Source organism: Dendropsophus ebraccatus, chromosome 7 (assembly GCF_027789765.1).
Source record: "Dendropsophus ebraccatus isolate aDenEbr1 chromosome 7, aDenEbr1.pat, whole genome shotgun sequence".
In the NCBI taxonomy this organism is placed as follows: domain Eukaryota; kingdom Metazoa; phylum Chordata; class Amphibia; order Anura; family Hylidae; genus Dendropsophus; species Dendropsophus ebraccatus.
The window spans coordinates 6513973-6526556 of NC_091460.1; the positions used below are offsets into that span (position 1 = coordinate 6513973).

At 44.4% G+C, this 12584-nt stretch overlaps 1 protein-coding gene across 1 annotated transcript; it reads right to left on the reverse strand.

Moving 5' to 3' along the window:
* Nucleotides 1-4265: 4265 nt before the first annotated feature.
* Nucleotides 4266-11344, reverse strand: LOC138796640 (probable N-acetyltransferase camello). The gene is made up of 2 exons (XM_069976263.1): nt 11080-11344; nt 4266-5108 (listed from the first exon to the last, which is right to left on the reverse strand). The coding sequence occupies exon 2, from the start codon at nt 5100-5102 to the stop codon at nt 4437-4439; it is 666 nt and encodes a 221-aa protein (XP_069832364.1). The 5' UTR covers nt 5103-5108; nt 11080-11344; the 3' UTR covers nt 4266-4436.
* Nucleotides 11345-12584: the final 1240 nt, after the last annotated feature.

Below are 12584 nucleotides of genomic sequence, written 5' to 3' on the forward strand. Positions count from 1 at the left end.
TCTCAGCCTCCGGCAATGCAGGAGTTATGCTGCGTTTACACGGAACGATTATCCTTCGAATTTTTGCAATAAAGATCAAATTTGAGCGATAATCATTCCGTGTAAACACAGCAAACGATCAAGCGACGAGCGAAAAATCATTCATTTTGATCTTTCAACATGTTCTCAAATCGTCGTTCATCGTTCGCTAAAAATTCGCAGATCGCTTCGTGTAAACAGTCTTTCAAAGATTCACCCTATGTAAAAGATTGGCTTAAGTGATCTTAAAAACGATCGCAATAACGATTTTTCTTACGAATCCTCTTACGATTTTTCTAACGATTTATTCGTCTAAACGCTGATCGTTATAAAAACCAAATCGTTGCTACAAAATCGTGAAGCAATCAATTGGGCGAATTATCGCTTCGTGTAAATGCAGCATAACTCAGAGCTCTGCTAGACTTGATTGCTGCAGCTGAGCAAGTCTTTTGATTGACTTTTTCCTCTGCCTGTCCGGAACCTGGAGGATCAGAGTGTAGGTCCAATGGGGATCCGGACTGGGCTCTTGGTCCTCATAAAAGAAAGCTGAGGCAGTCTCTCAGCGCTGGCTATTAAGGTTCATACCCTCATCCCAGCTCCCCCTGTCTATTCCTGCGATCCCCGTTCCTAATTCCTCTGATTGCTCGACCTGTTACCTGACCTCCCGCCTGACCTCTGACTATCTGATTGTTACCTGACTTTGTACTGCGTTGGCCGTTTGGTTTGGACTTTGGCTTGTCGACTCTCCCTTTGTGTTTGTTTGTCTGTCTCGTTCTGTGTAACACCTATACCAGAGCATCAACCGCCTTTGTGGTTGTCCGCGGCTACCTAGGGCCATTTGAGGCAAGTAGGTAAGGACAGTGGGTGGGCTCAGTTGTAGGGCTCACTGCCGTGTCTTGTCCCTGCCTCCCCAGTCCTGACAGCAATAAGTAAAGATGGAAAAAAGAAATAAGAAAAACTGGATCAATTGGTAAGAAAAGAGCGTTGGAAATTGGAGTGATTCTGCTAATAATGTCATTGATTTCCTTCTTTGAAACTCAACGTGTGCTGTCTCTTCCCATTACATGAAAATATAGCAACAGTGGGAAACTAGTAGTCATAGTTATTCTAAGCATAGAGCCAATGATGTGTAATAATGAAAATAAATAGATGAGGAAATAAATAATCAAATAATCTGAGATACATTGGATAGAACACGAGGTAAAAGAAAATAAGAATACTATAATAGGTCTGTGAAATTATACTTTCAACGTACAATATTAATCCCAGATCTCCTGGCAAAGAAATGAATAGAAAGAGAAGAGGAGAAAGGAAAAATAAATAAATAAAAAAAATTAAATAAATAAATTAAATAAACATATATATTTAGACATAAACATATATACATACATTAAAAACCCGTAAGATTGGTTAAAGGGAACCATTAACCCAGTGGCCCCAGGCAGAAACTGACAGTGACATAAAGGTCAATATACTTACCACATCGCTCCCGGTCCTGTCCCAGATCCCGTTGTTGACACGGAGAAATCGCTGATTCTTCTTCTCGCGCCCGAAGTCCAGCCTTCTCCCCACCTCCGACACTTGATTGACGCCGGGTCTTCTTCCTCCTCGTCTTCTTTCTTCTCGCCATATCCCGCACAGGCGCCGTGACGGTCATTTTCGGCGCATGCGCAGTTCACAATTGAAGCCGCTCCGCAGCTTCACTGTTTACTGCGCGTGCGCCGATTGTCTCGAGCACGTATCCTGTTTACCGCGCAGGCGCAGAAGAGGTGACGAGACCATCGCAACAGCGCCTGCACGGGAATTCATCAGAAGACTGAAGACGTCAATCAAGTTCCAGGAGGCGTGGATGGGCGGCGACGAGAAGAGGACCTCATGAATAAGTTGGACTCGTCCGTCGTTTCCTATGGACGTTGGACTCATCTTGGCTCATTACCATAATGGGCGCAAGAAGAAGAATCAGCGATTTCTCCGTGTCAACAACGGGATCCGGGACGGGACCAGGAGCGATGTGGTAAGTATATTGACCTTTATGTCACTGTATGTCAGTTTCTGCCTGGGGCCACGGGGTGAATGGTTCCCTTTAATAATGTTACCATTTTTCTAAATAGATTAGATGAGGAGAATTAGTAAATTACACCTGGAGGAGCGATGTAGAGTCCAGATTTCAGTCCATGTCTACTGAAGGAGAAGTGGGGCTATTGTGTTGGTATTGTTTGTGTTTGTCTGCATGTGGAGAAGTCGGTTCTTTCGGGTCATCGAGAAGGAAGGACACTTCTTCAGGACTATTGTAGGTATTAGTAGATCCGTCTGAATGAAAATCTTTAGTATAGCAGGATTACAATAGCTTGTCTGGGTTTAGGAGAGGTGTCTTTCTTGGTACTAGTAGTGTTATTTGGTCGTGGACCAATATAATGGGCTCTTTAAACTTGGAAGGAACCTTGGAGACCCAAAGAGGAGGAAGACATGAGGTAACTGTAGCTGCGGCGCTTTTTTTTTTTAACTGTGCCTGGAGGTGCGGTCGCCATTTTGTTTTTAGTCTTTTCCCTTTGTGGCTAAGGGATTGCAGAGAAGATCGGTATGGGAGACTTCCCAGCCCTGTGGGGTGATTCGGTGTCAGGTGAGGCACTAGTATCGCGGGTCACTGATGGAGCTCCATTACACTACACCACGCATGCCGAAACCAGAAGTTATCATCTGTGAGTCTCTTGCCTCTACCAGAGGATCCACACAGTCTCTGAAAGGTAATTTAAGGCTTCCTTCTCATCTCTAACTACACATAAAGATCAGGGCAGCTGTCTCTTGTGTAACTACTGCTTTATGTACACAATGCTGCCTCCTGAATGTAACCGCCCCCATCCCTTTAGCATATTATCAATATTTTAGTTTTAGTACTTGGTGTAATACTTTCCTTTCTGTTGAAAAAAAAATCAGTACCTCAATACCCCCTCACCCCAACATGCTATGTCAGAGCATAGCAGAGAGGAGTAAGTGCTGTGACTGTGCAGTGGAGACTACTGGCAAACAGCTCCGCTCCGATGCGGCCCTCTGTAATGTAGAGAATGAGAAATATCTGTGCACCATAGAGGGGCACTCAGGGACTCACGAACAGCAGTGACATCCCCTGTCACAACTCTGGAGGGTTAACATAAATTCACATAAATCCCTTAAATATCAATATGTATGCTGATCACAAGGGCCTATGGTTCAATGGACAATATAACCTATTTTTGGCACGTTCCTGAATCCTTCATTACAGCTTATTTCTCCCTGCACTGTGGATGTTGTGTTCACTTATAGACATGAATGGTGCAACAGTCACTTTATCTATAGAAAACAATCAAGTAATCAATGTAGAAATCCAGGGAATTCCAAAGGATTTACTTTTTCTCTTTCCCCTGTGAATGTTTACTCAGTAAGAGACAAGAACAGTACGCCGCTCTGCGAGTCATCTGTTTAATTACGCTGCACTTTTTTCTTTTTTACAATTGCATTTAGCACTCATTAATAATATGACTAGTCTACAGCTTCAGCTACTAAAAGGGAGTAAACAGGCCCTGAACAAGCAGGGAATGCTTGAGGATTTTACATATCAGACTAAAAAAATAGTGAGTGCAGCTCTGGAGGATAACACAGGATGTAAGTCAGGATCAGTACAGGATGAGTAATGTAATGTATGTACACAGTGACCCCCACCAGCAAATTAGTGAGTGCAGCTTTGGAGTATAATACAGGTATAAACAGAAAATCCTGGGCTGGTTCATGGACGTCTGTTATCATGTACTGGGGGCATGGGATGCGGGACCAGCTCAGGGCCCAAAAAAAAAAAAAAATTATAAAAGATGTTTTGGTGTTTGGTGTAGGGCTCTATGTATATATTCATTTATGTATTTATTTGTGTACTTAATTTTTGTGGAATGCAACCGGACCAGGGGTTTAGTGTAGAGTATGTTATGTTAAGTTTTGATGTGTTATTATTATGGTGTTTGTGGGAAAATCTAGTTTGCACATATGGGGGATAATACAGTGGTGCGTTTGAGGAGTGTGAGGCTGGACCAGCCAATACGTTTATGGACTTGTATATATTGTACAGTTATGTTATTTATATTGGTTTGTTGTTATGTTTTATATTTTTAAATAAAAGATCTACAGGATGTAACTGAGGATCAGTACTGTAAATGTATGTAACTCTGGATCAGTACTGTAAATGTATGTAACTCAGGATCAGGTCATTCACCACAGGCGCAGCCAGTTCTGTGCATTTAATCACATCTATAGATAAAAAAAAACATAAATCCATATAATAAACCATATACAGCTGATTACGGGCTCACACTAGGATGACAGACAAGTAGTGGCGGCGTCCTCCTCCGCCGGTCCCCTGAGTTCTGATATAGCGGCACCATACTGATGCAATGTCAGTTTTCCGGTAATATATCATAGCGGTACTTGGAGATGGTGAAGTTGACAAGCTGACCGTACACGGTGGGCAGCACAAACTCTGTATACTTCTTGAAGCCGACGCTCTCGTACATCCTCTGCGCCTCCCGCTGCACCATTAATGTGTTCAGGATAACTGAATTGTAACCTCGCTGCCGAGCAAACCCCATCACCTCCCGGGACAAGGCCTTGGCCATGCCGAGACCCCGGAAGTCTTTCCTCACAGACATGCGTTTCAAGACAAGCTCGTGTGGGTTCTCATCGGAAGGTTTGGCTGCGACTGTCCCGACTACGGTGTCCTCAACCTCCGCCACCCAGAAGTGGGAGCCCTGGTTCTCCATGTAAGTCTTCTGGATGTCCTGCAGGTCTGCCTTCAAGCAGTGGTCGATGTACAAGCTCCAGATGTAGCCGAGAAGATGGCGTCCCAAGGCCAACAAGAGGGTGACGGCTAGGACCGGGAGGATGACGGACTTAGAGCTGAAAAGCAGGGACAGGAACGTACAGGCCATGACGAACAGGACCCAAGGCCGCGTCACCACATGGATACAAACGCTGGGGACGTACTCACTCATCCCATGGGAGAACAGATCCCGCACCACCTCATAGTCCGAAGCCACGTAACTGCGGATCTTAAACTCCACCATTACTGCCTGCGGAGAGAGTGGAGTAGGCTGGGGTCATATATAGTTATGTACAGGGAGATGACATACACGACACAGTATACTACACCAATCAGCCAGAACATAGCAATCCCTAGAGAGGTGCCATATAATGTATCCCACCCATGAGAGGTGCCATATAATGTATCCCACCCATGAGAGGTGCTATATAATGTATCCCAGCCCTGAGAGGTGCCATATAATATATCCCACCCATGAGAGGTGCCATATAATGTATCCCACCCGTGAGAGGTGCCATATAATGTATCCCAGCCCTGGGAGGTGCCATATAATGTATCCCAGTCCAGAGAGATGCCATATAATGTATCCCAGCCAAGAGAGGTGCCATATAATATATCCCAGACCTGGGAGGTGCCATATACTGTATCCCACCCATGAGAGGTGCCATATAATGTATCCCAGCCCAGAGAAAGGTCATATAATATATCCCAGCCCTGGGAGGCATCATATTCATATTATATAATGGCTGTTTAATGTATAAGTCCAGTATATATACAGTACATATAGTAATATATTTATACACACACACACACACACATATGCATACATACAGTGGGGAAGATAAGTATTTCATATGCTGCAGAAGTTTTTCCACCTATACAGAACGGAGAATTGTGTAATATTTCTGGTCAGTAACTTCACCTATGAGGGACAGAATCTATAGAACATTCCAGATAATCACATTGTAGGATTTATAAAGAATCATTTTATTACATGAAATAAGGATTTGATACAATAGAATAGCAGTAGCTTCACACTGGTTTATTCTAAGTGTCTAACTACAGCTGTAAGCACAGCGGCTCTCACTGACACACTGAATAAACCTGTGTGAAACAACTGCTCTAGGCCGAGTCTTGAAGAATTCTGCTCCACACTGATGAGGGGCAACACCTGAAACAGCTGTATGCAGATGGATACCTGGCCTTGGTTTTTCCCTTGTCATTACGCTGACTTATAGGGCCACCTAATATGGTGGTTTTGGTGGATTCCCTACAGGAGCCACCCCCTGGCTGGGTCCATCCCGGAGGGATATCTGGCTAGTCTTGTGTTTTGAGACTCTTCAATGAGGCTCCACGGGCTCTTCCTTTGCATATTCATGTTTCCCAGGGAGCAATGCACCAAAGACTTCACTGCATTGAGCGCTTTCACTAGCAGCCAGCAGTGTTGTTGTTTGGCTGGTCTCCCTGAGATCAGCGATCTTTCTCTTATGGCTCTACTAGGCATTTCTCCCACCTAGCCAGAATCCTGCTCCACAATGATGAGGGGCAACACCCCGAAACAGCTGTATGTGGATGAATACCTGGCCTTGGTTTGTCCCTTGTCATTACACTGACTTATAGGGCCATTTAAAATTGTGGTTTCCTTACCGGAGCCACCCCATGGCTGGGTTCTTCCTGGAGGAATATCTGGCTGCTCCTGTGTTTTGAGACTCTTAAATGAGGCTCCAGTGGCTCTTCTTTTGCATATTCATGTTTTCCAGGGAGGAATGCACCTAGGATTTTACTGCATTGAGCGCTTTAACGGGCAGTGTTATCGTTTGACTGGTCTCCCTGCGATCTGTTTTCCTAGTGGACACGGCATCTCTGGTAACAGAAACCAGACAATCCACATTTTCTTACTGTAATCAAGAGTCAAAAATTAGTTGTGGCTCTGCTGCAGGGTCGTGGTCTGGTACGCTTAGTCCCTTAGTCCTCTTTGTTTCTTGCATCCTAAGCCCGTGCAGGTGCCATAGCCAGGAAGAGCGACACACACACACACACACACACACACACTGACACAAACTAGCTTCAGTCGTGAGAGGCAGAGAAAAAATTATTATTCAAATGGAAGAGGGGGGAGGAACCAGGGATTAGGCGTGAAAGAGCGCGGCACAGCCGCAGAGCCGCAACTCCTTTCTGACTCTTGATTACAGTAAGAAAATTCTGTTTCTGTTACATGGACAGAGAAATCAGCGATACCATGTCCACTAGGTGGCTACCACCTATACAACACTGTCAGCGACTCAGGTCGGGTGCGAGTGCTGAGATTTCCTTTAAATCGATATTGTCACCCACCATTCTCTATGTGCTGTTCTCAGCATGAGTACAGCTAGCGATCAAGCGACGAGCAAGAAAATTGTTAATCGGCCTTTTAACATATTCTCAAATCGTTGCTTTTTGCTCGCTGATAATTATTAAATCGCTTTGTCTAAACGCAGATTCACCCTAGTGTGTGAGACGGCCTTGATCGATCTTAAGAGAGTTTTTTTTAAACGACTTATGTCTTTGTCTAAATGTTGATCGGCATAAAAAACAAATTGTTGTTTGATTTATGGCTTTGTGTAAAAGGACCATAAGGGGGTGACAGTATTGCTTTAATATTTGGTGCAGAAACCTTTGTTTGCAGTTACAGAGGTCGGACGTTTTCTGGAGACCTTGATCAGGTTTGCAGACCCTACAACGGATTGTGTCCCCCTCCTCCATACACATCTTCTCCACAGCTTTCAGGTTTTGGCTACCTCCAAAGATTTTTATTTAAGTTTATGGTGTGGAGACAGGCTAGGCCACTCCAGGACCATGAAATGCTTCATACAGAGTTGTTCCTTAGTTGCCCCGGCTGGGGGTCTCCTCCTCGGTTGCCCCGGCTGTGGGCTTCAGGTCATTGTCAGCTGGAAGACTCAGCCACCACCCATCTTCACAGCTCTTACGGAAGGAAGGAGGCTGCTGTATTTGGGGATACACGGTCCCATCCTGTCCACTTTGCAGAAAAGCCCCTAAAGAAACAGAAGACTGTCGGCAGATAAAGCCCCCTGCTCCATCTAGTCGGCCCTATAAGTATTTCCTTTCTTATTATCTTAGGCTAGAGATATGTTTATCCCAGGCAGGTTACATTCAGTTATTGTAGATTTACCAACATCTGCTGGAAGTTTGTTCAAAGCATCTACTACTCTTTCAGTAAGGTAATATTTTCTCACGCTGCTTCTCATCTTTCCCCTCAGTTTTTTATTAAAAACATCTCCCTCTTGAACTTTATTTAGTCCTGTAACATATTTAAAGGTTTGATCATGTCCTCCCTTTCCTATGTTCTTGGGTTGTACTCATCCTTCTTCTTTCTCCAAACAAGACAAGTGGAGTTCATCCCAAAAAAACACAACAACCTCCCATGTCTCCTGTGTATCGTCCAGATGGTTATTTGTGACGTCACCCGGGCCTGGACATGTGCTGGTGTGAACGGGGGGACCTTGTGTGCCCTGCAGGATAATCCATGATGGTGTAGTGTGTTACTAATGGTAATCTGTGAGACTGTGGTCCCAGCTCTCTTCAGGTCAGTGACCAGATCCTCCTGTGCAGTTCTGGGCTGATTCACTTCCTTTCGTATTCATCCCTACCCCAGGAGGCGAGATCTTGCATGGAGCTCCAGACCAAGGAAGATTGACAGTTGTTACCTTCTTACCAAGCTACTTGCCTATTGTCCTGCAGCCCATCCCAGCCTTGTGCAGGGCTACAATTTGTGTCTCTGGTGTCCTTAGAGGGCAGAGTAGGAGGAGCTTCCTATAGAGGAACTTACAGCTTTGTGCGAGGCAGAAGTCCTGCTGGTCGGTCAGTGATCAAAACCTTATATCCTCCAATAAAATGTTGGATAATTCTTTATAAATCTTACAATGTGATTATCTGGAATGTTCGACAGATTCTGTCTCTCATAAGTGAAGTTACCGACCAGAAATCTTACCCCCACTCTCCATTCTGTGTAGGTGGTCGGCAGCGGATAAGATACTTATTGTCCCCACTTGTATTGTCCCTATTAGTATAGGGAGGAGGCTGCACGTATAGGTCAGGCATATATATATATATATATATATATATATATATATATATATATACATATATATATATATATACACACACACATACATATAGTATAGGGAAGAGGCTGTATATACAGGTCAGATTAATACATACATATAATATCAGGAGGAGGTTACATATAGTACAACAGCATACAAGGAGTTAAGGACAGCATACACACAGCAGACAGCATACACACAGCAGACAGCATACACACAGCACACAGAGGACAGTATACACACAGCGGACAGTATACACACAGCACAGAGGACAGTATACACACAGCACACAGTATATAGAGGACAGTATACACACAGCACACAGCGGACAGTATACACACAGCGGACAGGACAGTATACACACAGCGGACAGTATACACACAGCGGACAGTATACACACAGCGGACAGTATACACACAGCGGACAGTATACACACAGCGGACAGAGGACAGTATACACACAGCATATAGAGGACAGTATACACACAGCACACAGCATATAGAGGACAGTATACACACAGCACACAGCATATAGAGGACAGTATACACACAGTATATAGAGGACAGTATACACACAGTATATAGAGGACAGTATACACACAGTATATAGAGGACAGTATACACACACAGCACACAGCATATAGAGGACAGTATACACACAGCACACAGAGGACAGTATACACACAGCACAGAGGACAGTATACACACAGCACACAGAGGACAGTATACACACATTATATAGAGGACAGTATACACACAGTATATAGAGGACAGTATACACACACAGCACACAGAGGACAGTATACACACAGCACACAGAGGACAGTATACACACAGCACAGAGGACAGTATACACACAGCACAGAGGACAGTATACACACAGCACACAGAGGACAGTATACACACAGCACACAGAGGACAGTATACACACAGCACAGAGGACAGTATACACACAGCACACAGAGGACAGTATACACACAGCGGACAGTATACACACAGCACACAGAGGACAGTATACACACAGCACACAAAGCACAGTATACACACAGCACACAAAGGACAGTATACACACAGTATATAGAGGACAGTATACACACAGCACACAAAGCACAGTATACACACAGCACACAAAGGACAGTATACACACAGTATATAGAGGACAGTATACACACAGTATATAGAGGACAGTATACATACAGCATATAGAGGACAGTATACATACAGCATATAGAGGACAGTATACACACAGCATATAGAGGACAGTATACACACAGCATATAGAGGACAGTATACACACAGTATATAGAGGACAGTATACACACAGTATATAGAGGACAGTATACACACAGTATATAGAGGACAGTATACACACAGTATATAGAGGACAGTATACACACACAGCACACAGCATATAGAGGACAGTATACACACAGTATATAGAGGACAGTATACACACACAGCACACAGCATATAGAGGACAGTATACACACAGCGGACAGTATACACACACAGCACACAGAGGACAGTATACACACAGCGGACAGTATACACACAGCATATAGAGGACAGTATACACACAGTATATAGAGGACAGTATACACACAGCATATAGAGGACAGTATACACACAGTATATAGAGGACAGTATACATACAGTATATAGAGGACAGTATACACACAGTATATAGAGGACAGTATACACACAGTATATACAGGACAGTATACACACAGCATATAGAGGACAGTATACACACAGCGGACAGTATACACACAGTATATAGAGGACAGTATACACACATTATATAGAGGACAGTATACACACAGTACACATTATATAGAGGACAGTATACACACAGCAGACAGTATATAAAGGACAGTATACACACAGTATATAGAGGACAGTATACACACATTATATACAGGACAGTATACACACACCACACATTATATACAGGACAGTATACACACAGCAGACAGTATACACACAGTATATAGAGGACAGTATACACACAGTATATACAGGACAGTATACACACACCACACATTATATACAGGACAGTATACACACACCACACATTATATACAGGACAGTATACACACACAGCCCCGCCCTCTCTCACCTGCGCTTCTCCAGTGTCTCCTCAGTTTCCGGCGCGGAGCACACACGTCACTGCTGACGTCACGTGTTGTACTGGTCGCCTCCGCGGGAGCCGCCATGTTGTCGGAGCCTGCTCACCTCATACTGACCGGCAGTGGGCTCTACTGAGGCGCTGTACTGACTGTGCGGCCGGGGTCCGGGCTGTTACCCGATGTATCCCCCGGTGTATCCGGTCACATGTTGTGTAGCGGCCCGAATACAAGGCCACGAAACCGTTGTGGTTTCCTAGCAACAGTTGACTCCCGGGATGTGGTGTATAGATGTATCACGTGTGCTGTAAGGGGCGGGGATCAGGATACAGGGGCTGTATATATAGAGATAGAAGGGTATATACCGGGGTACAGTGTATGGGTCAGCTGTATATACCGGGGTATGGGTCAGCTGTATATATGTGTATATACCGGGGTATGGGTCAGCTGTATATGTGTATATACCGGGGTATGGGTCAGCTGTATATGTGTATATACCGGGGTATGGGTCAGCTGTATATGTGTATATACCGGGGTATGGGTCAGCTGTATATGTGTATATACCGGGGTATGGGTCAGCTGTATATGTGTATATACCGGTGTATGGGTCAGCTGTATATGTGTATATACCGGCGTATGGGTCAGCTGTATATATGTATATACCGGGGTATGGTGTATGGGTCAGCTGTATATATGTATATACCGGGGTATGGTGTATGGGTCAGCTGTATATGTGTATATACCGGGGTATGGTGTATGGGTCAGCTGTATATGTGTATATACGGGGGTATGGGTCAGCTGTATATGTGTATATACGGGGGTATGGGTCAGCTGTATATGTGTATATACCGGGGTATGGGTCAGCTGTATATATGTATATACCGGGGTATGGGTCAGCTGTATATGTGTATATACGGGGTATGGGTCAGCTGTATATGTGTATATACCGGGGTATGGGTCAGCTGTATATGTGTATATACCGGGGTATGGGTCAGCTGTATATGTGTATATACTGGGGTATGGTGTATGGGTCAGCTGTATATGTGTATATACCGGGGTATGGGTCAGCTGTATATGTGTATATACCGGGGTATGGGTCAGCTGTATATGTGTATATACCGGGGTATGGGTCAGCTGTATATGTGTATATACCGGGGTATGGGTCAGCTGTATATGTGTATATACCGGGGTATGGGTCAGCTGTATATGTGTATATACCGGCGTATGGGTCAGCTGTATATGTGTATATACCGGGGTATGGGTCAGCTGTATATGTGTATATACCGGGGTACAGTGTATGGGTCAGCTGTATATGTGTATATACCGGGGTATGGGTCAGCTGTATATGTGTATATACCGGGGTATGGGTCAGCTGTATATGTGTATATACCGGGGTATGGGTCAGCTGTATATATGTGTATATACGGGGTATGGGTCAGCTGTATATGTGTATATACCGGGGTATGGGTCAGCTGTATATGTGTATATACCGGGGTAT

Bases quoted from the DNA above. Each gene is read 5' to 3' on its own strand.
- LOC138796640 (XM_069976263.1), bottom strand. From the start codon at position 5,102: ATGGTGGAGTTTAAGATCCGCAGTTACGTGGCTTCGGACTATGAGGTG.